The sequence below is a fragment of the Grammomys surdaster genome, unplaced genomic scaffold, assembly GCF_004785775.1.
Source record: "Grammomys surdaster isolate TR1022 unplaced genomic scaffold, NIH_TR_1.0 217, whole genome shotgun sequence".
NCBI classification, from domain to species: Eukaryota; Metazoa; Chordata; class Mammalia; order Rodentia; family Muridae; genus Grammomys; species Grammomys surdaster.
Window position 1 is genome coordinate 1,669,390 of NW_021604662.1, and position 25,139 is coordinate 1,694,528.

The 25,139-nt window shown below is 39.0% G+C and overlaps 1 protein-coding gene across 4 annotated transcripts in view; it reads right to left on the reverse strand.

Moving 5' to 3' along the window:
* Positions 1-3,660: 3,660 nt before the first annotated feature.
* The window catches only part of Rps6ka3 (ribosomal protein S6 kinase A3), a 109,648-nt gene continuing 88,169 nt past the window's right edge, over positions 3,661-25,139 (reverse strand). For all 4 annotated transcript variants that reach the window (XM_028772675.1, XM_028772678.1, XM_028772676.1 and 1 more), the window contains 6 exons: positions 22,412-22,570; positions 20,090-20,251; positions 18,761-18,837; positions 17,760-17,877; positions 9,584-9,724; positions 3,661-8,610 (listed from right to left, as the gene is read on the reverse strand). In XM_028772675.1, the coding sequence (XP_028628508.1) occupies positions 8,488-8,610; positions 9,584-9,724; positions 17,760-17,877; positions 18,761-18,837; positions 20,090-20,251; positions 22,412-22,570 (780 nt within the window). In that variant the 3' untranslated portion in view covers positions 3,661-8,487. The remainder of the gene's footprint in view (positions 8,611-9,583; positions 9,725-17,759; positions 17,878-18,760; positions 18,838-20,089; positions 20,252-22,411; positions 22,571-25,139) is intronic.

The following is a 25,139-nucleotide window of genomic DNA, read 5'->3' on the forward strand; positions in this document are numbered from 1 at the left end:
GGAAGGGGCTGGGAGGGGCCCTGCGTCATAGTGGAGGAGTGGGGGAGAGGAGGGGAAATTGAGGTGGTGCAGGCTGCTGGCTTGGGCATCATCTCTGCTTCCTAGCCAAGTGAGTCCCAGGCTTGACAAGCTGCTGACTCACTAACCTCATAGTTGAGTTTTAATGGGGCCCTTTCACCAGCCCAACCAAGCTGGAAATCTAAGGGGAAGGAGAGAAGGCCCTCCTGCCATCCCCTTCCAAACTTTAAAAGAATATTTGCTCGGTTCTTAAAAATTAATCTCGTCCCTAACTCAACTGTAGCCAGATCTGTTTATAACACTTAATAGAATGTCTGCACATAGTAGGTTGCTCAGCACACACAGGATAAAAGGAATGGAAGAAGGTTGATGTTAGGAGCTGAATCTTCCAATATTCATGCTCAAGTTTTAACACCTATATATTTGGATATAAGGTCATTAAAGAGGTTATATTGAAATGAGATTCTTAGACTTGATGCCAAGACTTGACATTAAGCTGGGCATGGTGACATAGGCCTTTAATCTCAGTACTGAGGAGGCAGAGAAAAGTAAACCTCTATGAGTTACAGGCCAGCCAAGGAGACAGAGTGAGACATGATCTCAAAACCAAAAACAAATCGAGTGCAGTTAGCACCTAGGCATAACAAGGCATAAAGAAGAACAAACAGTTCCTGAGCCAGTAAGCATCTGCAAGCCATGGAGACCGCAGAAGAAACTTGTCTCCACCTTGTCCTGAGACTTGGAGTCTTCAAAACTGAGTAAAAGTAGTAGTTAGGGCTGGTAGTTCACACCTATAATCCTAGCACCTGTGAGACTGAGGCAGGAGGATTGCTTCAAATTTAGAGGAAAGCTGGTGTACATAATGAGTTCCAGGCTAGCCTGGGCTACATAGTAAGACCCCGACTACAAAACAAACAACACAGTGAAAAGAAAGTGCATTTTTGATGTTTAAACAACCCACTCTCCTGTTCTTCGTTCTGGTGGTTTCAGCAAAGGAATACGTCATAGCTTCTCAGAGCAAGTAACTTCAATTCAAACCAGGTTTATTTGGGCCAGCAAGATGGCTCAGTGGGTAAAAGAACTTAGCAGGAAAGCCTGGCACGCTGAGTTCAGTCCCTGGAACCTGTGGAAGGAGAGAACCAACTCCACAAAGTTGTTCTCTGACCACCACACACACCCCTCCATTCTGGTAATAATATATAGAAATTTAAAGTCAGGCTTATTTTAAATGACCTTTTTGGAAACACTAGCATTTTAACATTCTACAGGGAAGGAGCCTAAATGAAAGAGAAATATGGTATAATGATCTAACAGTACTTTCTACTGTGGACATTTGGCAACGTCTGGAGACATTTCTGGCTGTCAGGAGTGGAGGAAGGAAGGAATGATACTGATGCCCGAGTAGAGGCCGGCAATGCTGGTAAACATTCTACAGCTGCTGCCCACCTCAGAAACTCAGCGACATTTCTCAGAGTGTAATTAAAAGATGACAGGGGAAACCGGGCATGTTAGTACACACCTTTAATCTCAGCACTCCCAAGTCCGAGGCAGCAGGAACCTTTGAGTTTATATATACATATACAGTGAGACCAGGTCTCAAGAAATGAAAAATGACAGGGGAATCAAAAGGTTGTTTGTCCTCTTTTCAGTTGTATTTTTTTCAACCTACAGGCTTTTTGGGGGAGGGGGCAGGGCTCAATATGTAGCCCGGTTTTCCTCCATCTCTACGGTGTGATTTCAGGAATGAACTATCATGCATGGCTGAAACTCAAAACGCTCCTAGATTGGGCTCTGGAGTTTATAGAGACCTGAGTTTAAATAGATTCTACAAAACTTCTTACTCTATGATCTGAGACAGCCTTTGCAAGCCTCAGTTTTCTTATCATAGGAATTAATGCAATATGTTAGGTGTTTAGCAATTATGCCTAGTACACAAGTAATCAGACCCGAAGTGTACAACCAAAGTCATGTACTTGATGTAAAGCCTTATAGGAGAAAATACAAGTCAGGTTTTTTGTTTCCTTTAGCAAGGTTCCTACATCTGTTTATCAGATAACTGAGGAGGAGGCGAATCATGTGGACATTGGTCAGAAATGTGTAGGGAGAGAAAACAGGGAGGACAAGGGCCTTGTGTGCAGTACCTATGCTTATGGTCAAGAAAGACTCAGGCCAATGTGCTGATTAGTTTTTGCCATCTTAGCACAAACTAGAATTACAGGGGAAGGGAGAATCTCAACTGAGGAGTTACCTTCATGTGGACATCTTTGTGGGCCATTTTGCTTAGTGTGTGATGCAGGATATCCAGCCCACTGTGGTCTGTTTTGCCCCTGGGCTGGTGGTCTTTGGCAGTATATGAAAGCAGGGTGAGCAAGCCATAGAAGGAGCAAGTCAGCAAGAAGAATTCTTCAATGGTCTCAGCTTCTCCTGCCCTAACTTCCTTCTATGACTATGATCAGGACATGTAAGCTGAATAAGCTCTCTTCTCCCCAAGTTGCTCCCCAAGTGGTCATGGTGATTATCACAACAGACAACAAATTAGAACAGAGGGTATGAGGAAGAATGCAGCAAGCCAGGGAGCAGTTTGGGAGAGAGGACCAAGATTAGAGATGTAAGGAGATCAGATCACTTGTAACTCCTGGTAGGTTTTAAACAGATTGTTTGGAATGTGTGTTAAGAATGGCTGTAGGGGACAAAGATAGAAACCAAAACTATGTATCAGGTATTGCAACTGTCCAAGAAAGACAGCTGTTGTAGTTTAGAATAGGATACAAATTTCCCTTGGGGATGATGACAGGTTCTAAAACTAGGCTATCACGATGGCCATGCAACTCTGCAAATGTGCCAAAAACACTGAGTTGTAAATGTTAAATGGGCAAACTTTAGGATATATGAATTAGATCTCAATAAAAACATTTTGAAGACAAATGGACCTCAGAGGGGTGGTGCATGCCTGGAAGCCCAGCACTTTGGAAGCCGTGGCAGGACTGCTGCAAGTTTGAGGACAGACTGGTCTGCATACTCAGATGCAGACCAAGATTTGCACGGTGAAATCCTGTCTCTAAAGTCCCAAACCAAAGAAAACCAGAACACCTCTCTACCCCTTCCCCCCAAACTTTTTATTTTAAAAAGAACAAGAAATGGGAGAATGGACTTCAATAACTCTAAGTGCAATGAAAACCCAGAAACCTGCAGTTCCATTTGCATACTTGTACAGTTTTATACAGAACCTGGAAATGAAGAAAGAATTAATCAAGAAGCAAAGACTTGAGTTTTGATTCGTGGGTACAGTAAGAAGGCTCGGGTAATCAATTCTGAGGTCACAAGGTTCACTCTGGATAGCAGAGGAAACCCAAAGGAGAACTAAGATAACAATGGAGAAGGGGAATTTTTGGAGCCAAGTCTGGTAGCTGTGGACTTCTAGACAAGATTATTTCATTTATGCCTGGCCTAATATTGGGGAAGATGTTCGGCTTACATGATTCTAAGACAATGCATAGCAAAATTATTTTGCATGTATTAAATTAGAAATATTCCTAATTTAAATTCTATCAATACAATTTCATAAAAACAATTTGGATAGAAAATTTTATATTGTAAAGTTCTGATCATATAACTAAAATAATCAGATAAAAGGGGCATACATGCTTTACTTGAAACTTTATTATATAAATTTCCATTTCTTTTAAAGATTACAAAACCTGTTATGTGACAGGAATACAAGCAATATTGTTCCAGGATTATTCATGGATACATTGGAAAGAGCTTAGATTACACATTAATAGTATGATTTGCAAACTTCCCAGATTAGACTCTTAAGTAAAACAAATTAGTATTCAGTGAAATCTGATCCTCACAAGCACTTCGTAACTATGGCCACAATGCCAAGCATCTGATGTGATTTATCCACCAATGAAAGGTACAGCACGTAAGAACCCTTGATATGGTACCTTGCTTGGGCTTCTGGCATGCCTTACAGAGAGATTAACTAGTATAAAGGAAGATCATATATAATAGTAGAAAAATATTTCTAATTTTTTTCTTTTTTAAAAACTGCTCAAGTAGATACCCACCCCATTCCCACCCATGGCCAAAAATGCAAAATAATTACATCTTTTAGGTGTACACCTTCCCTTTTATTTAGGGCAAAAAGTTAAGATAAACTAATACATGTATATGATTTCAAGTTACACGCTCATCACTCATAATCATTAAGGATGCTAATGAATGGTAATACTTTGAAACCTTTTTTTTAAAAAATTAAGAAACAAAGCTTTATATGGTAAACTACACTTACAGAAACACAACCCAAAGTCTTTATCCTCATGCCCTTGCTCTGTACTTAAAAGTTCTACTTTAAATACTTGTTTGAAAAACTCAGTATACAGTTCATCCAGTACTATAGTAATATAGGAATAAAGATGTTCACTTTCATTGGACATTGAACTAATCTACTTAGAGAGAACTATTATAGTGACTCTCTGCTCAAATACATTTCCATATATTGTACTTAAATGGTATGTGTTTAGAAGACATTTTTTGAGGTTCATACATCTGGACTTTTAAACCTCTAAATTTTCCTTCCCACTAATCTCTAGCCAAAATGTCATATACCTTGCTAGTTGCTCTGGGAAAAGTCATGGATATTTCAACAGCTTATCATGCAGTTCAAGGTTATATGGCAAAACAATGAGGAAAGTGCCTTAAGAGGTAGGAAGTAGGCTCTCACTCCAACCCTTGCTATGCCCATTATGAACAGTTAAAGACTGGAATAAAAGTGGTACTTGTGAGACCTATAGTGACACCAGGTTTTACAAAAGTTTAAGTTGACTTAATTACTAGAATTTTTTTTAAAGAACTGTCACTTTGGAACCAGTTACAAGTCACTTGGCAACACAAAATACAGCAGTGTCAAAAACACACAAAGCACACTGTAGATATAGATTCTTCTTGGCCATCCATACATGGGTATTATTGTGTAGATTCTTCACTGGAAAAAGTGGTTAGGTGTGGCTCTGTAGAATACCACAGTCTCAAGAAATTGAATTCACTCCTTCATTAATTGGTTTCCACCAATGATCTCTTGGGGGAGATCAGCAAAATTTAAGTAACCTGGGGCTGAAAGAGGACTGTTTTCATTAATTGAAATAAAAACACTGAATTAAGTCAACTTCTCTGTGAATTAAATAAGGCTCAAAGTATATATCCAGGTTAGTCACAGGAGTTGGATCTTGCAGAGGAACAGATATGGAGTTATCGACTGGACCTTCCTGGTTTGAGCACCAAGATCAGCCATGAAATCCATTGTTTTTGTGAGTCACAGAAAAGAGAGCTGTTTTGATCCTTTGCATTCCAGAGCTCTCTGAATACTTTCCCAAGTCTCAAATTTTCAACACCATAGTAAGATAGAACTTATTTTTATAAAACACAGCAAAACAACCTGAAATAGTGTAGGTAATTCATAAAGCCAGGGAATGGAGACTATCAAAGTCATGTTGAAATGTGTGTTACTAGCCCCCACAGTAATTAAAGACATCTTATACCAAGGCCCCAAAGTCTAGAAAGCCTTTTGCAACTATCATCCCAGGATTAGCTTACCCTGGTCCTTTCCCTATCAAATACATGCCTTCTTTTGAAGCTTCTGAACCTATTCTCTGTTCAAATCCTTCCTAGGCTGAGGGTATGTGCACAGCTTAGAGGACAACCTCCACTTCTCTTGATGTCTTCTTATCCCAACAAAAGCCTCATCTAAAGAACAGATGGAAGATGGTCGACCCCACCCTACCCTGTTCTTTGGAGTGCAATGCATGTGAAATGTGGAAACTACTGCACATACCCAACATCCTCACTCTAGACACTCAGAACTGACTCTTCCATATGCCAACCTCGCAGCATCTTGACTTTTTGAGTCTTGCTAAAATTATTTTTAGACTTTTGGGGTGGCTTGTGAAAAAAAGATTTACTTCACATCTGTTAAATTTAAGGGAGTAAAGCACTCAGAAGATACCTTGTTAAACAGAAGGAGCTGAAATGATTCATAAAACATTAAAAAAAAACTTACCTTAATTTAATATCGTCACTTGAAAGGGAAGATGCAAAACACACAGTATTGTAACTCATAGTTTCCAGTATATGCTTGACTATGATAAAGAGTCAGTTCTATTGTCTGGGATATTATTTTGGATTGTAAACCAAGAGATGTCTGTAAAGAGGCCTGTCAGTTTAGTTCCTTCCTTCAGTGAGACATAAAAGCTGGACCAACGACTCTGGGATAAGTCCTAGAAACTGGCAGGGATGGGTGAAAGGTGGAAGACTTCAGAAGCCTTGATAAGGTTAAGTACAGTGGCCTATGAGAAATGGACTTTGTGAAGGGAATGGAAAGGCTAACCCAGCACAAGCACTACATTGTCAGCTGCATCTGCCCAAAGACAATTCGACCACTAAAGCCACAGATGCAATCATTTATGCTTCTAACCTGCTTTGTCAGTAGGAAGCTTTCAGTTTTATGAATCTATTGCTTTTCTAGGCAGTATGACTAGATAAAGAAGACAATTCTTCTTAAAGGAAATAAACGTGATCATACACTATAGTAGAGGACTGCCATGAAGAAATACGAGGTCTTTGACTCTAGCTCCTGGTTGGGTGATAATAGGAAGGAAAGGCAGCATGGTGTTATGAGGAAAAATTAAATGGGAGATAGTATAGATGGAAGAGTTGGACACACTAACTAGAGGAGGGGGAAAAGGCTTTCTTGCTAGGCGATGGAAAGCAATTTTGAATAGTTAGCATCTATATACTCAAGAACTTCAATAGTTGATACGTACAACTTCTTTTCAGTTAGAAGATAAGCATACATTTGATTTCTATGCAATCATCATTTTGTGTTGCTTGGGCAAAGGGGGTATTAAAGATTTTTCTCTTTCTCTTTAGTAGCAGAGAAAATAAGGAATGATATGTGTTCTTTTATGAACTGCAAAAACCAGTAAGGGACTCACATGTATTGGGGCAGATGCCTGATGAGGGAAGTTAATCACCTTCTCTCTTTGCTCATGTTCATCACATCACGTATTAATGTACACTTGTACACTGGGTTTTGTGACAAAGATATGGGTAATGATGGATAGCGAAGATTTTTGTTGTTGTTGTTGTTAAATGAAACCAGAAACTACCAAATTAATGTGAATACTGAATACTGCACTTGAAGTGCAACCCAGAGCCGTTTTGAAATCTTGTGACTACTGAAGTCAAAGGAAACATCATACAGCTATAAATCATCAGCAGGGATTCAGAAAACAGTCAGTGCTGATCAGTTAGTTAGCCTGCTGCAGCTATGACTTTAGGTTAGAACAGATATTATTTGATGAAGAATATTTTATTCCCTAAAGTAAGAAAGTTTAAATCCAATTTTATATGGAGGCCTGTGGCCTTTATTACATTCAAATTAGTGTTTAATATAGAATTACTATTTAAACATGAAATATCCAGTAAGGCTTTAATGACCAATTACTAAAATTTCCTTTTCTAATTTCTTTACTATGATTCTTTTAAGGGCCTTTGATGTATACTGGCAAATTTTCAAATGATATGCCAAATACTAAGTATGAGGGCTATGTAAGGTTAAAAGTGCAAGGACTACCATTTTAATTAAGGGAAAGAACACCTAAGAAGTCACAAAGTCTATGGGCTGACTTCATAGGTGTATTCCTGATTCCATGCCACACACACACGAACTTCCTCTCCTGTTAACAGCTCTCTAGTTAGCCTGATGGAGCACCTGACTTAAAGAATAAATGAACCAACCTGTGAAACAGATGGGGCGATATGTACAATTTGAAAGAATTACATTCAATAGCTGTTCAATCAATCTGGCCATCTGTAAGGTTTTCCAACAGTATTGTTAATCCAGGTGAACTATTTATCCAGGTTTAATAGTCAATTGATTAGTAGACTCCAAGTTAAACAAGGCATGTATACATTAAAGAAAGCAGTACAGAAATGTACTGTATATGAACTGTTTACAAAAACATACAAAATGTTGGATGGCACAAGGGATACAGTGCTAATATAAATGAATTATTTAAGCTAAGTGCTTAACATAAACTGTCCATCCCTATAACTAACAAAGAATATTTAGGGGACATGAAATATTTCCTATAAAAATAATGCTATATGGTGTAGAGTACTTTTATTCAGTGTATTTTAGGTGGTATTCATGTGTTCATTATCTTTATTGATTCAGTGAATAGATCTTCATCATGTTTCCATTTTCATTTCGGAGCTCCAGGAAATTCTAACTTGCTAACAATCAATTAAAGCGAGAAGAGATGAAGCAGGAGCAGCAGGAGCAGCAGCATTATGGGTACCAGCTGGGACAGTGTGTGCTTGCAGGTGTCTCTCAGGTATGTGCTACCTGTCGCCAGAACTTGTGCTATCAGCTTACATCATGGTACCAAACATCTCACTGAGGTCACTTCACAGGGCTGTTGAGGTGATTTTTTTAATACCTCTCCGCTGAGCAAGAGTAGAGCGGCCTACTGGTTCCAAAACTGGTGACTGATTACGGTTTAGAGCAGAGTATGTAGCTGCCATGGCACCCTGAAAAAAGTAAAGGAAGGTTACAACAAAACACCATGGACACAAGTAGAAAATCAAGGTTTTCCCTAGGAATTTTTTGTTACATAAATCAATATAGATCTTTAACCAGTCTCATATTGAGAATAACCTCTGGTGAATATTTCAGATTTAACTAAAACTGAGGCCAATGTGAGAGGTTGAAATTTTATGAGAAAGAACAAAGAGGGGCTTAAATAGAGCAGTCTTCATTCTTCTTAGTGTCATTTAATTTGTCTTTATAACCCTGTAATATGAGAGGCTATAAACCATGATCTTTCAGTTAGAAATATTCATAGATTTTGTCCTTACTGATTGTGAACACCTGGGTATACAGACTGACAGAAATGCAAACGTTTCCCTTAAGTTAACTTAATTACTGACATTCTGGTATGCCTGTGTCCCCACCCCAACATGTTAGACACTCATGTATGAGGCTCTGTACTGGCTGGTTTTCTGTGTCAACTTGACACAAGCTGGAATTATCACAGAGAAAGAAGCCTCCCTTGAGGAAATGCCTCCATGAGATTCAGCTGTAAGGCAGTTTCTCAATTAGTGATCAAGGGTAGGAGGGTCCTGACCATTGTGGGTGGTGCCATCTCTTGGCTGGTAGTCCTGGATTCTATAAGAAAGCAAGCTGAGTAAGGCAGAGGAAGCAAGTCAGTAAGTAACATCCCTCCATGGCCTCTGCATCAGCTCCTACTTCCTGACCTGCTTGAATTCTAGTTCTGACTTCCTTTGGCGATGAATAGCAATGTGGAAGTGTAAGCTGAATAAACCCTTTCCTCCCCAACTTGCTTCTTGGTCATGATGTTTTGTGCAGGAATACAAACCCTAAGACAGGCTCCCACGCAAGATGAGAGAGAAAGTTGCTTGGGGCTGGAGAAAGGATTCTTGGAGGCTTAGCTGGCCTTGTCCACCCAGAAAGCAATGACTGGATATAGATAGGGCTGCTCACCTTTACAAGATGCGGTGCATCCTGTCTGTTTAGTTGGTATTGTGGCAGTTGGTCCCAGTGGACAATCCAAGGATGTCTGAGTACAAGAGCAGCAGTCAGTCTCTGATGAGGATCTACATGAAGCATCTTTGACACCAGGTCCTATCATGTGAAGGAGAAGAATAAGACAAGGTTAATTTTTCTTTTCTTCTCCCATATCTCTGACATCAGCACTCTTCTTCAGCTTTTATGATGCTGTGTTTCCTGGTAGCAGCCCTTTGGTCATAAAGCAGTTTTTACAATAAGTTTGTGAAGAAAACACTCCAAGTTCTCCTCTCTCTTCCCGTAATGTTATGGTGCAAAGGATCAGTTTACTCTGGTTTTTCTTAACTCTGCTCTAATTCTAGAAGTTTATAACATTCAGAGAACTCTGGATTTAGGGAGTATTAGTTCAGTGATAGAGACAAAGAATCAGTTAGAAAGCAAGGGGCAAACAGGTGCCAATAGCAGCTAGAAGAACATAAACTAGGAGATGGCTTCAAAAATGTCCCTTTTGATTGTTCCTTTTGTTTGAGATGTTTTACCATGTACTTTCAAGTGGCCTGGTATTTTTAGCCTAGCCTCAAACTTGTGGCAATCACCCTGCCTCAGCCTCCTGAATGCTGGTAAAAGTGAGTCTTAAGAGGAAGGTGAGACCTGAAGACTAGGCAGGAGCTCGATTTAGGAAGCTATGGAGGAAGCAGAGCGTCTCAGGTAGACAGAAGGGAGTGCATCTAGAAGAAAGCCCTAAGGTACAAGAGAACAAGTCTGTGGTGCTTGGAATGAGAACGGCCCCCATAAGCTCCTATGTTACAATACTTGGTCCCCAGCTGGTAGAATGTTTGGGAAGGATTAGGAGGTGTGCTCTTGTTGGAGGAAGTGTGTTACTTTAGGGGACAGGCTTTGAGGTTTCAAGTTAGCACCCTCTGCCTCCCCTGCTTGCGGTTTACGAGCTGCTGCTCCTGCCACCATGTCTTCCCTCCATCATGGACTCTAAGCTCCTGAAACTGTAAGCTCAAACACCTTCTAAGTTGTCTTGGTCCTAGGGTTTTGTCACAGTTGAGGAGCTGACTAGAGTGCAATGTGGCTACAGTAGAAATTTGTTTTCAGGAAGAGCATGGCAGTCACTGAAGTGGAAGAATGAGAAGAGACACATGAGGAAGGTCTTTGGAAGCCATATTAACAAATATGGACTTGATCTAGAGCACAAAAGCACTAACACAAGATGGTAAGGCGGTCAAGTTTGTAATTTAGATACTCCTTATGTATGGAGGAAAAGTAATTTGAAGGGGCAAAAGCCTGGGGATTTACATGGCTTGATTGTTTAAAAGACAAGATCTCATATAGGGCAGGCTTCAAACTCAGTAAGTAGCCAGAGATGACCTTGAACACCTAATCTTCCTGCTTCAGCTTCTCAAGTGCTAAGATTTTAAGAATGCACCACCCCTGGGCTGGAGAGATGGCTCAGCGGTTAAGAGCACTGACTGCTCTTCCAGAGGTCCTGAGTTCAAATCCCAGCAACCACATGGTGGCTCACAACCATCCGTAATGAGATTGGATGCCCTCTTCTGGTGTGTCTGAAGACAGCTACAGTGTACTCACCAATAAAATAAATAAATAAATATAAAAAAAAAAGAATGCACCACCCCTCCTGGGTAGGAAAAAATGCCTTGGCAGCACCTGGCAGCTGACTAGATATAGGGAATTAGGGAGCTGCAGCTCTGGCTACTCTTAGGTTTTATACACTTGCAGTCCCTTTTGTCTAGTATTATTATTATTCTAAAAAAACAGAAATACCCCACTGAACAGAACTGGAAATAATGCATGAGCCAGGGATGTTAGCACATGCCTGTAGTCCTAGCCACTTGAGAAATTGAAGGAAAATTCATTAAACCCAGTAGTTTTGACTATATCCTACTCAACACTTTGTGACACTCTGTATCAAAAATAAATAAGTAGAAATAAAAATAAGTAAAAAAAATCAAAATATGAAAAAAAACCTTTCCTATCAAATTCTGAAAATGGGCCAAAGTGCTTAAAGTAAATATAAAACTTCCAGGGTCAAAATAAAACTCAATTATAATTTTAAAAACATCTCTGTGTTTGACTGGGCCAAGTCACTTCAAACTTTTCTTTCATTTACTAATAACCCCTTCAAAGGCTACCCACCTTGACTGCCCTCCCTCTCTTCATTGTGGTTCTGGGAAAGGCCTTATACTCATTAGGCAAGAAGTCAACCACTGAGCTATATATCCCCGGCCCACCCCAGTCCCAGCTTTCTATTTAAATGGCAGCATTTTGCTGATTTCCTTTCTTGGTTCTTTTCTCACCATGCTCTGATAATCTCATTCATAATCATTCCTTTAGCTACTATAGATGATGCAATCCCTTTACACTCTACTACAGACTTCTAAGACCAAGAGCCATATGGCCAGTTGCCTTAATAACCAAGCACCTCTTAATTATATAAGTATTTGTGAGGGTTTGTATATGCTTGGCCCAGGGAGTGGCACTATTTGGAGGTGTGACCTTGTTGGAGTGGGTGTGTCACTGTGGATGTGAGCTTAAGACCCTCCTCCTAGCTGCCTGGAAGCCAGTATTCTGCTAGCAGCCTTCAGATGAAGATGTAGAACTCTCAGCTCCATGCCTGCCTGGATGCTGCCATGTTCCCACCTTGAGGCTACTGGACTGAACGTCTGAACCTGTAAGTCAGCCCCAATTAAATGCTGTCCTTATAAGAGTTGCCTTGGTCATGGTATCTCTTTACAGCAGTAAAACCCTAACTAAGACAGTATTTAAAATCCATTATGTCCAAATCTGTAGCTACTGCCAATCTCAAGGCTTCTTACATATCCAAATGCTTGGTGAAAGATACTCTTACATTTTCCGGAGGTAGCATGTGTACTGCATGCTTGCTAGCTTCTTCTTCTTCTTTTTTTTTGAACATTTCCAGATTTTATTTTATTTTTTGAATTCTTTTTTTTATTTTTTAAAATGTTAATCAAAAGCTTTGTAAGTTTGGTAGATAGCTGCTTCTTACTCATTTATGTTCAATAAACTATAAACTCTGTTCTGTCTCCTTAATTTCCCTTTATTTGCCTCAGATTCCATTGCAGTTGCAATTATTTTGGTCTTCGCCATTCATAATCTGAAATGTATAAACCTTAAATAATAACCGTAATCTTTCATGTCAGTGAGTACTGAACAAAACAATGCAAGTTAAACAGGCATCAAAATCCTTTTAGAGGAAATATTCAGCAAAGGGCGGCTGTGGTCCCATTCTCTTCTCAGCCATTATGTAACCCAAATTATTGACAATGTCCCCACTGGCAACTTGTTCTTAAAGAGACACACCTCCTCCTGTACTGACATAATCTTTTTTCATTTTGTAGGTAATGATAGTATTACATCAGTAGTCTTAACTGTATATAGGCACTAAAACTATTGTAACTGCATATAATTTATACGATATACTATGAGTTAGATATAATTTTTGTGCCCAGTACTTGTGTCTCCATCCTCATCTCTCACTAAAAAAGCATTCTGGAGTGCAAATGAATGCAAAAGCATCGAGGTAACGTTAACTGACTAGAAGAAGCAAGTGATGTGTAAGTTCTGATACTATGGTTATAGGTAACTTTTTTTCCATATACCTCTCACATGATCTTGACAGTTTGTGGTAGACTCTGTGGATGAAAATGACTGTTCCATGGAGTGCAAAATGGAAAATCTGATTACTTCACACACAGCTTATTAATTTTCTTTTCTTCCTTTTTTTTCTGAGATAGTGTGTCTGTACAGTCCTGGCTGGTCTGAAATTCTCTCTGTACACAAGGCTGGCCTTGACCTCAGAGATCTGCCTGTCTCTTAGTGCTGGGATTAAAGGCAATTGCACCACCATGCTTGGCTAGCTTAATAGTTTTTTTTTTCTTTTAAACTTTTCTACACTACCCAACATAAGTCAATAATCCTAAGTATGAGCCACAAAGTTATTTACAACTCAGGCTCATCAGCTCTCATTGCTTGTGCATGCGGTGGGAACTACAGCAAATGAGCAGTCTGGGGTACTTTACTGTCCTCATGCTCTAATCACTTTATTGTCCTCATCAGTCTAATCACTGAGCTTCCCTGTCCCTTTCTTGTCCAGGTTATTTGTAATCTTTAGCACAAATGCTGTGCTAAGTTACAATGCAGGCCTTCTAGTACTATGCATTCTTGGTTGTCTCTCTGCCATTCTGTTCATTCTCTGAGATCAAGAATTTTATAACTGCCACAAATTTTCTTTTCAAACCTTTTATTTATTAAGCATATTCTAAGCACTCAATAAGGAGAATTAGGAAGAAAAGAGGTACCCAGAAAAATAAAGTATCAGCCTTGAGAAATCTCAGTACTAGAAAAACATAAAGGCTAACATTCTTTATTTTTTGGGGAAATCTCACCCAGAGAATTGTGTTTGCTAAGCACATGCTCTACTGTCGAGCTGCACCCGTAGTCTAACATGATGATTTTAAGCACAGTTAAAAGACACATATCTAAATATCAATTCAGCTGGCTAACAGAACTTCCTGCTCTACATCAAAAGAACCTATGAACTTCCTGGATGTGTTTTATTTACAACCTCAACTTAAACTTCCATTTCTAAGGGAATTCAGTGAACATTTTTACCAATACCTCTTCAGTATTTTCCTTATTGTGATGTGGAAACGTTTACTCCTTTTTTTAAAAAAAGAAAAGAATTGTTCTATGAATTAAGTGAAAGCAGAAACATTGTCAGTGTTAGTCTAAGAATGACAGCTCTAGAGCCAATGGTTTCTGAATGATTTCCAGCAACCAGGCTACAAACCAGGCTATTGTTAATTGTGATACTTATCCCTGTTCTTCTTAACAAATCAAAATGGGGACATACTGCTAGTCTTTTAGGGAACATGTACTCTGCAGTGAGAGTTTCAAGTGCTCATATGTACTTGGTGACTAACTACGGACAAGTTTATACTAAATCTCCAGTCCTTGCTTTTGTTATGTGAAATGAAGATATCTTACAAGGTTCTTAGGACGTAAAGTGCACTGTGAGGCATGTAGTAGACAGACAAGTCATACAAATTACCACCATTATTATTCATCATGCTTGTTAGTAATAAAGCTTTAGAATGTATACAGATAATAAGGCCAAAGCAAAGTCTTTTAGGAGTGAAACAAAATGGTCCTTTTTGGGGTTCAAGATACTTTGTAATATCACTTCAACATACTACTTTACAAACAAAACCTTCTGTTAGTGTTTCTTCTCATCATGAATTATGACAAATAATTTTTCTCAACAGCTTATAAGAGGGGCTAGGGAGATAGTTCAGTCAGTATAGCGCTTGCTGGTTAGAATTTGTAAACTTGACACAAACTAGAGTCATCTGGAAAGATGGAATCCTAACTAAGGATTTACTTCCAATAGACTGGCCTGTGGGCATGTCCATGGAACTTTTTTTAAAAAAAATTAATATTTTAGATATACTTATTTTATGTCTATGCGTGTTTGGCCTATATACATGTATGTATATTACATGTGTGCCTGGTACTTCCAGAACTCAGAAGTTAATTGGGTCCCTTGTAACTGGAGTTACAGATGTTTTTCAACCACCATGTGGTTGTCAGGAACTGAACCCAGGTCCTTAACAAGAACAGCAAAGTACTCTCAACAGCTCTCACATCTTCTTACTTGATAATAGGTGTGGGAGGCCCAAGCCTACTGTTGTCAGTACCATCCATATAAGAAATCAAATTGACTCCTGCTCAGGTGCAGGCCACACCAGCCAGAAGAACAGATAGGTGCTTAGCCCAATTGTCATTAGGGAGCTTTCATTTAGCAACTGATGGGTCCAGATAAAGAGACCTGCAGCTGAGCATTAGGCAGAGTTTGGGGAACCCCACAGAAGTGAGGAAGGAAATAGAAGTACAGAAAAATTCTGTAGAAGCCAGAGGGCTCAAGAATACCAGGAGATTTAACTTAGGTATGTGGTATCTGTCTAAAAAGTTGTCCATTTCATCTAGGTTTTCCAGTTCTGTTGAGTAAAGGCTTTTGTAGTAGGATCTGATGATTTTTTGAATTTCCTCAGTTTCTATTGTTATTCTATTGTCTCCCTTTTCAGTTCTGATTTTGTTAATTTGGATACTGCCTCTGGGCCTTTTAGTTAGTCTGGCTAGGGGTTTGCCTATCTTGTTGATTTTCTTAAAGAACCAGCTCCTGGTTTTGTTGATTCTTTGCATTGTTCTTATTTCTAATTAGTTGACTTCTGCTTTGAGTTTGATTATTTCCTACCATCTACTCCTTTGGGTGTGTCTTTTTGTTCTAGAGCTTTCAGGTGTGCAGTTAAGTTGCTAGTATATGCTCTTTCCAGTTTCTTTATCAGGGATTTTAGTGCTTTGAATTTTCCTCTTAGCACTGTGTTCACTGTGTCCCATAAGTTTGGATATGCTGTATCTTCTGAATACTACTCAGCTATTAAAAACTACAACCTCATGAATTTTGCAGACAAATGGATGGAACTAGAAAATATCATCCTGAGTGAGGTAACTCAGATCCAAAAGGACACACATGGTATGTACTCACTGATACGTGGATATTAGCCATAAATCACAGAATACCTAGGATATAACCCACAGAATTTAAGAAGTTCACCAAGCAGAAAGGCCAAATGAGGATGCTTTAATTCTACTTAGAAGGGAGGAGAAAATAATCATGGGAGGAAGAGGGAGGGACTTGGATGGGTGAAGGGAAGAGGGGAACAGGATTAGGTAAGGGGCGGGGAGTGTGGGGACAGTAGAGAAGCCCAGAGGGCTAGCAGAATGAATGGAAATATACAGCCTCAGAATGTGGGAGGTGAGGGGACACTCTAGAATGTACCGGATACCTGGGAGGTGACTCTCAGGATGCAATGGGAGTGACCTTAGATGAAGTGCCCAAAAAGGGGGAGAAGGAACTAAAACAGTCTACCTCATAGACAGGGCATCAAGTGGAGGGATGGAATTACCAACCCACAGTCAAAATTTCTGACCCAGAAGTGTTCTTGTCTAAAAGAACTGCAGGAACAAAAATGGAGAAGAGATCGAGGGAAAGGTGGTCCAGTGACAGGCCCAACATGGGATCTACCTCATGGGGAGATACCAAGGCCTGACACTGTTACTGGCGCTATGGTGTGCTTACAGATGGGAGCCTGGCATAGCTGTCCTCTGAGAATCCCCACCAGCAGCTGACAGATGCAGATACTTGCACCCAACCATTAAACTAAAGTTGGGGACTGCTGTGGTTGAATTAGGGAAAGAATAGAAGAAGGAGATGAGTTGGACAACCCCATAGGAAGACAAACAGTCTCAAACTCACCCGGACCCTTGGGAGCTCCCAGACCAGGCAGCATACACCAGCTGGTCCAGAGGACTGCTTTGTCTGGCCTCAGTGCGCCAGGTCCTCTAGAGACTTGAGGCCCAAGGGAGTGGGGAGGCCTGGTGGTGGGGGAGCATCCTCTCAGGGACAGGGGAGGAAGAATGGGGTGAGGAATTGTGAGAGGGGGATGGGGGACAATGGCTGGATTTAAATAAACAAACAAACAAGAATACTGGAACACAGCCCATAGAATCAAGTAAGCAGGGCTCCTAGGGGCTCTCTCTGAACACCAGAGACTGCACAGCTCTACACCAGGTCCTCTGCATACATGTTATGGCTATGCATCTTTGTGTTCTTGTGGGCCTCCTGACAGTGGCAGTGGGATATGTCTTTGACTCTTACACCTGCTCCTGGGACTCTTTTCCTCCTACCACGTTGCCTCGTCTAGCCTTTATGGTTTGTATCTAGTCTTATTGTAACTTATTATGCCATGCTTGGTTTATATCTTTCGGAGGCCTGCTCTTTTCTGAAGAGAAATGAAGGAAGAGTAGATCTGGTAGAGAGGGGAGGAGGAGGAGAGGATAGGAGGACAGGAAGGAGGGGAAACTGTGGCTAGGATGTAATGTATGAGAGAATTAAAAGAAAAGTGAGATTGGCATACCACTACCAAAAAGAGAAAAGAAAACAGGTTGAGAATGTGTGCTTAGCATATATGATCTCCTGGGTCCAGTTCCTACCCCTAATAATAAAACAAAATGAGACAGCCACGTAATTGGAAGTCACACATACCTTTGCTGTGTCTGAAACAGAATTCCAGTAACCACCACTGAGTGAGAATTTTCCACTACCTATTCGTGCCAATATTTCCTCTGGAGTATCATCAGGACCATTTGCAAATGGAGTGTAACTAGATTATAATAAAGTTAAAATATCAATGAATATAATTTCTCTTATGGTTGGTAATACATTTGTTTGTAGTTTCTAAAAGTATTCTGAGTAACTCAATGTAATACTTTACTGGAGTCTATCAAAATGAATAAAAGACAGTAAAATCAAGTTTCATAGACCAAATAATAGGTTATTTTAATTAGACTTAATATATAATACATATGTGTTTTAAATTAAGACACAGTCTTGGATATTAAAGCAGCATATGTTTATTATATAATCAGAATAAAAGTTTGAAAAATTAATCTAAGACCATAAGACATTAAGATACAGCTACAGCCAAGTGTGGTGGTGTACCCTATAATCCCCTAACACTGGGAGGCAGAAGCAAACAGACCTCTGTGAGTCGGAGGCCAGCCTGATATACACAAGAAGTTACAGGCCAGTCAGGACAACACAGTGAGACCTTGTCTCAAAAAAGGAAAAAAAAAAGGAAAGCTAATTTTAAAAAAAGGATACAGCTATAGTTATTAAAGGGCGTTTTCTCTCTCTCTCTCTCTCTCTCTCTCTCTCTCTCTCTCTCTCTCTCTCCATATATATATATATATGTGTGTGTGTGTGTGTGTATCTTATACCATATACTACATATAACATACATATATGTAATATATAATATATTGCTAATAAATATAGCATATATATTATACATATACTCACAGTATATATATAACACACACATGTATATATTATATATACATATTATGTATATAATATATACTATATATACTATATATAGCATATATTAATATGAAAAACATGAAAAAATATTCCAATCTAGATATTAAAAAGCTTACATCATTTAAATAAAATACTGATGAATAAATGTTTATGGTCGCACTTACCCAGTAAGCATTGTATAAAGGAGGACACCAAGACTCCATATATCACAGGCAGCATCATAGCCTTGTCGTTTTAAAACCTAGAAAAAGTAAAAGATGAGTATTACCATCTTTTTATTTATATATTTATGTATGAATGCCAGCTTGTCTGTATATACAAACCACAAAGGCCAGGAGAGGGTATCTGATCCCATGGAATTACAAATTCCAGTTAGCTGCTGCTCCTTTGCAAGAGCAACAAGTACTCTTAACTGAAATCATCTCTCCAGTTTCACTACACTGTTTTTTTTTGGGGGGGGCATGTATTTGCATAGTAAATAGAATTACATTTTCCAAATCAATACATTAAGAAAAACTTCCACAAAACATGATTAATAAGACCATATAGTAATCCAATATTAGAACATTCTCCTTCTGTTAAACACATAACACACACACACACACACACACACACACACACACACACTTAACATTGGTATTTGAATATTTATTGTGTACTGCTGTGGGCAGAGAAAGGATATAGAATAAATAAATGAGAATTATTTTCATCTATTTCTTCTTGAGACGTAGTCTCACTATGTAGTTCTGGCTGGCTCGGAACTCACTATGTAGACCAGGCTGGCCTAGAACTCATAAAGATCTATCTATCTGCCTCTACTTTGGTGCTGTGATTAAAGGTGCCTCATAATCATTGATTATTATCAGTCATGAGCTATAATAAACTTTGAAAAAAGATCAATTTCTTTAAAGATTCTGATATTGAGATGAATATTCATTTTTGTGGAGCAGAGGATCAAATTCAGGGTTTCCTATAGGTTAGGAAAGTATTCCCTAATAGAGGTATACTTTGAATTCCAATTTATTCTTGATATGTGGAGAGAGTTAGCTAGCTTGTATTCTAGTAAGAGAGGAGACAGAAGATAGTCAAAAGCAGAAGCAAAACATTTGTAATCTCAGCACTTGGGAGGCTAAGGTGAATTACTGCAAATTCAAGGCCAGGCTGGGTACAGAATTAAGATACTGTCTCAGAACAAAACAGGAGGACAGAACAGTCTTAATGACAGGCAAGGAAGTATGAAGTGACTAGAACTTCAGGTAGAGGATACTAGAGAAACTGAAGATTGTTGTAATATCTTAGGAAATTTAGATTTTTTTCCCTAGGCAATCTGATATTGTTGAAGCATTAAACAGAAAAACAAAGGGCTAACATTTTATTTCAATGATCAGTTCAGTGATTTGTCAATTAAACAATAATTAACTATTCTATAATAAAGATAACCAAAGAGTTCTTAAATGTACCCAAATATTGTAAGCTCACTCTCTCACAATTACCTCTGGTGCAACAAAATTTGCAGTATAACAAGGAGTCATGAGAAGACCATTTTCTGCTCTCAGTTGTTTTGCAAAGCCAAAGTCACAAATCCGAATAGATTCTGGATTACCAGACTCATCCACATAAAGAATGTTGCTAGGTTTCAAGTCTCTGTGAACCACCTAGATGAAATAAAAATTAGAAATTTATGTTAGTATTTCTCCAGTGAAATTTCTTTATTCTCATACTGCCAAACAATACACCTAACAAGCTGATAAATACAGACCTTTAAATTATCCCAACATTATAAAATGCTGTTAATATAAGCAGATATTTCTAACACTAATCTAGGAGTATGGAGGTGGAAGAAACAATATTAGTTACCTAGTTCCTGCTGCCCAGTTGTATAGCTGGGTAAAGGAGAATTACAGGTAATTCATTCATTTCATAATAGCTATTCAGTCCCTACCATGTGCCAGTGTATTATAGAAAGAGCTGCAGAAACTGTGTAAGACCCATAAGATTTTGGCTGTTTTGTGGTAGCTGCTTGCAATGTAGTGGAAAGGACTATGACAGACAGGTTCAGATGACCCATTTTAAAATATGGGAGGGTTTCGAGAGGAAATCACATCTTCTCTAAGACCTAGACACTTAAAATAAACCATGAAAGCAGTAAAAGATAAAGCAATTTTAAAGTGAGGGAATGGTACACACACACACACACACACACACACACACACACACACACTACACACACACACATACACCAAGGTAGAAACAGAATAAATATATGAACTGGCATGTTGTTTATAAGAGTAAAAGTAAAAACTCAAATCCAAACCCAAATAAAATATCATTTACTTGATATATCAAATGTCAAACACGCAAAAACATTCTCTTTTTAAAAAGAGTTTAGACTTGATTTCCTTTTCTATTTTAAAGATTTATTTATTATATGTATATGAGTACACTGATCTTCAGACACAGCAGAAGAGGGCACCAGATCTCCTTATGGATGGCTGTGAGCCACAATGTGTTTTCTGGGAATTGAACTCAGGACCTCTGGAAGAGCAGTCAGTGCTCTCAACCTCTAGGCCATCTCCCCAACCTCCTGATTCCCTTTTCAATCACCAAATTTGGAGTCTATATTTTAATCACCTTAGTTTTACATCCTAACATCTGGAAAATTAATTATATTTTACTAAGTGATAGATATGGGGAAAATAACACAAAAGACTTAAGATAACTGCAAAACTATCAATTATTCAGTAAATATGTCTTCTACCAGTTTCAAATTACAGTTCTAGGCAAATCTTGACTAGCCCAAAACCAGGGAGCTGTAGATCTAATTCATTTCATTTGTTAGGTTTTAAGGACAAAACAAACAAACAAATAAAGAATCTACCCCTGGAATGAACAACCACTGCACTGAAATAAACTCCTTAAGAAGTATTTTTAAAAATTTCACAATAATAAAACCAAAAGGTTCTGGAGACTGGCTTAGCTGGTAAAGTGCTTGCCTTGAAAGCTCAAGGACCTGAGCTCAATCCCCAGAAACCATATAAACATGCCAGACATGGTGTCTGCCATCCTAGGGCTGTGAAGGCAGACAAGGGGGTTCCTGGGGCTGATCAGCAGTGAGTTTAGCATTAATTGGTGAGGTTTAGGCCAATGACAGACCCTGGTCCAAGAGAGATTGATAATGTTCCTGAGGATAACACCAACGTCCTCCATGATCCATATGCATGTACACATGGATACAAGAACAGAGATGCAAGTGCTTAAAAATCTTTGATATGTACCACAAATGTATTTCTGTTAACTAAAAAATATTAAAAAAAAATAAGCAAAACTACCCCCTGATAGTCTTTCCTCTTATATCCTCCTTAATTTCTCCTTTTTACGTTTCTTCCACAGACCACATTCTTTTGAAAATATTAGTGTTTTTTTCCACTTTCTAAAATACGTATGCAGGAGGAAGTGAGACCATTCACTGGTGACTACTTGGTTTTACTTGTGCACATAGACACAAACCAGCATTCTCCCTTTCTTCTTCTAACTTGAAGTGGGCCTAGTTTCCAAGGATACAGAGAGCTATGTTTTACAGTTCTGAAGATCTCATTAACTTTTTCTTGGAAAGCATAACAGCTCAATATAAGCATGATAATATCTCAGAGTACTTCAGACTTAATGAAAAAGACTTGTGTAAAGGAAGAACAGTAGGATAATGAAGCTCATTACAGTTTTTCCATTACATTTTATTTCTAATTTTAGTTTGAGTAGTAATAAAAAGGATGTGCATACAAATCTCTGTGTGCATAATTTATGTTCCAAACACTTACCCCTTGTGCGTGAAGATACTCAACAGTTTTGGTTATAGTAAACAGGACAGCACTGGCCTCTCGCTCTGAGAAAAACTTCTGCCTAAGAATTTTATCCAGCAGTTCACCTCCTTTCATAAGTTCTGTTACTACATACACATATTTTCCATCATCATACACCTATAAAATTTAACATCAAAACAAAAAATATTGAAGCTTTGAATGTCTCTAAATTACTACTTAAACACACTAAAGGTAAATAAGAAATATAAAAACTACACATTCAAGAAAACTTTACTTGTGAAAAACCAATGCAGGATTTCTGGATATTGTGTTAAAGAGTCATTTACAATAGTTTTATATTTAATCTAAGTCAGCATTTTTTTGAAATTAGTTTTTTATTGGATATTTTATTTACATTTCAGATGTCATCCCCTTTCCCCATTTTTCCCACGCAGAATCCCCTATCCCATCACCCCTCCTCCTGCTTCTATGAGGATGTGCCCCCACTCATCCACCCACTCCCACTTTCTTGCCCTCCAATTTCCCCACACTGAGGCATCCAGTCTTCACAGGACCAAGGACCTCCTCTCCCACCTTTGCCCAACAAGGCCATCCTCCCCTACATATACACCTGGAGCCATGGGTCCCTCCCTATGTGCTCCCAGGCTGGTGGTTTAGACCCTGGGAGCTCTGGTAGGTTGGTATTGTTGCTCTCCCCATGGGACCAGAAACCCTTTCAGCATCTTCAGTCTTCTAACTCCTCCACTGGGAACCTCGTGATCAGTTCAACTGTTAGCTGTGAGCATCCACCTCTGTATATGTCAGGCTCTGGTAGAGCTTCTAAGGACACAGTTGTATCAGGCTCCTGTCAGCATGCACTTCCTGGCATCCACATCAGCATCTACCTTCGGTGACTGCACATGGGATGGATACCCAGGTGGAGTAGTCTCCAGATGGCCCCTCCTTCAGTTTCTATCCCACACTTTGTCTCCATATTTGCTCCCATGAGTATTTTGTTACCCCTTCTAAGAAGGACCAAAGCATCTACACTTTGGTCTTCCTTCTTAATGAGCTTCATGTGGTCTGTGAGTTGTATCTTGGGTATGGCAAGCTTTTGGGCTAATATCCACTTATCAGTGAATGAATACCATGTGTATTCTTTTGTGATTGGGTTACCTCACTCAGGATATTTTCTAGTTCCATCCATTTGCCTAAAAATTTCTTGAATTCATTGTTTTTAATAGCTGAGTAATACTCCACTGTGTAAATGTACCACATTTTTTGTATCCATTCCTCTGTTGAAGGACATCTGGGTTCTTTCCAGCTTCTGGCTACTATAAATAAGGCTGCTATGATCATAGTGGGGCATGTGTCCTTCACAATAGTCACAAATAATATAAAATACCTTGGTGTGAATCTAACCAAGCAAGTGAAAGATCTGTATGACAAGAAAATCAAGTCTCTGAAGAAAGAATTTAAGATCTCAGAAGATGGAAAGATCTCCCATGCTCATGGATTGGCAGGATCAATATAATAAAAATGGCCATCTTGCCGAAAGCAATCTATAGATTCAATGCAATCCCCATCAAAATTCCAACTCAATTCTTCACAGAGTTAGAAAGAACAATTTGCAGATTCATTTGGAATAACAAAAAACCCAGGATAGAAAAAACTATTCTTAACAATAAAAGAACTTCTGGGGGAATCACCATCCCTGACCTCAAGCTGTACTACAGAGCAGTAGTGATAAAGTACATGTGGTATTGGTACAGAGACAGGCGGGAAGATCAATGGAACAGAACTGAAGACCCAGAAATGAACCCACACACCTATTGTCTTGATCTTTGACAAAGGAGCTAAAACTGTACAGTGGAAAAAGGACAGCATTTTCAACAAATGGTGCTGGTTCAACTGGAGGACAACATGTAGAAGAATGCAAATTGATCCATATTTATCTCCTTGTACAAAGCTCAAGTCCAAGTGGATCAAGGACCTCCACATAAAACCAGATACACTGAAACTAATAGAAGAGAAGGTGGGGAAGAACCTCGAATACTTGGGCACAAGGGAAAAGTTCCTGAACAGAACACCAATGGCTTACGCTCTAAGATCAAGAATTGACAAATGGGACTTCATAAAATTGCAAAGTTTCTGTAAGGCAAAGGACACTGTCAATAGGACAAAACAGCAACCAACAGATTGGAAAAAGATCTTTACCAGTCTTACATCCAATAGAGGACTACTACCCAATATACACAAACAACTCAAGAAATTAGACTCCAGACAACCAAATAACCCTATTAAAAATGGGATACAGAGCTAAACAAAGAATTCTCAACTGAGGAAACTCAAATGGCCGAAAAGCACCTAAAGAAATGTTCAGTATCCTTAGTCATCAGGGAAATGCAAATCAAAACAACCCTGAGATTCCACCTCATACCAATCAGAATGGCCAAGATCAAAAACTCAGGTGATAGCAGTTGCTGGCGAGGATGTAGAGAAAGAGGAACACTCCTCCACTGCTGGTGGGACTGTAAGCTGATACAATCACTCTGGAAATCAGTCTGGCGGTTCCTCAAAAAAATGGATAGCATTACTTGAGGACCCAGCTATACCACTTTTGGAGATAAACCCAGAAGATGCTCCCAACATATAACTAAGTCAGCATCCTTTATCTAAGACAAATTAGTCTGAGAAAATCATTGTTTTGACCATAACTAGGTAGACGTTGAGCCTATGTGAGCAC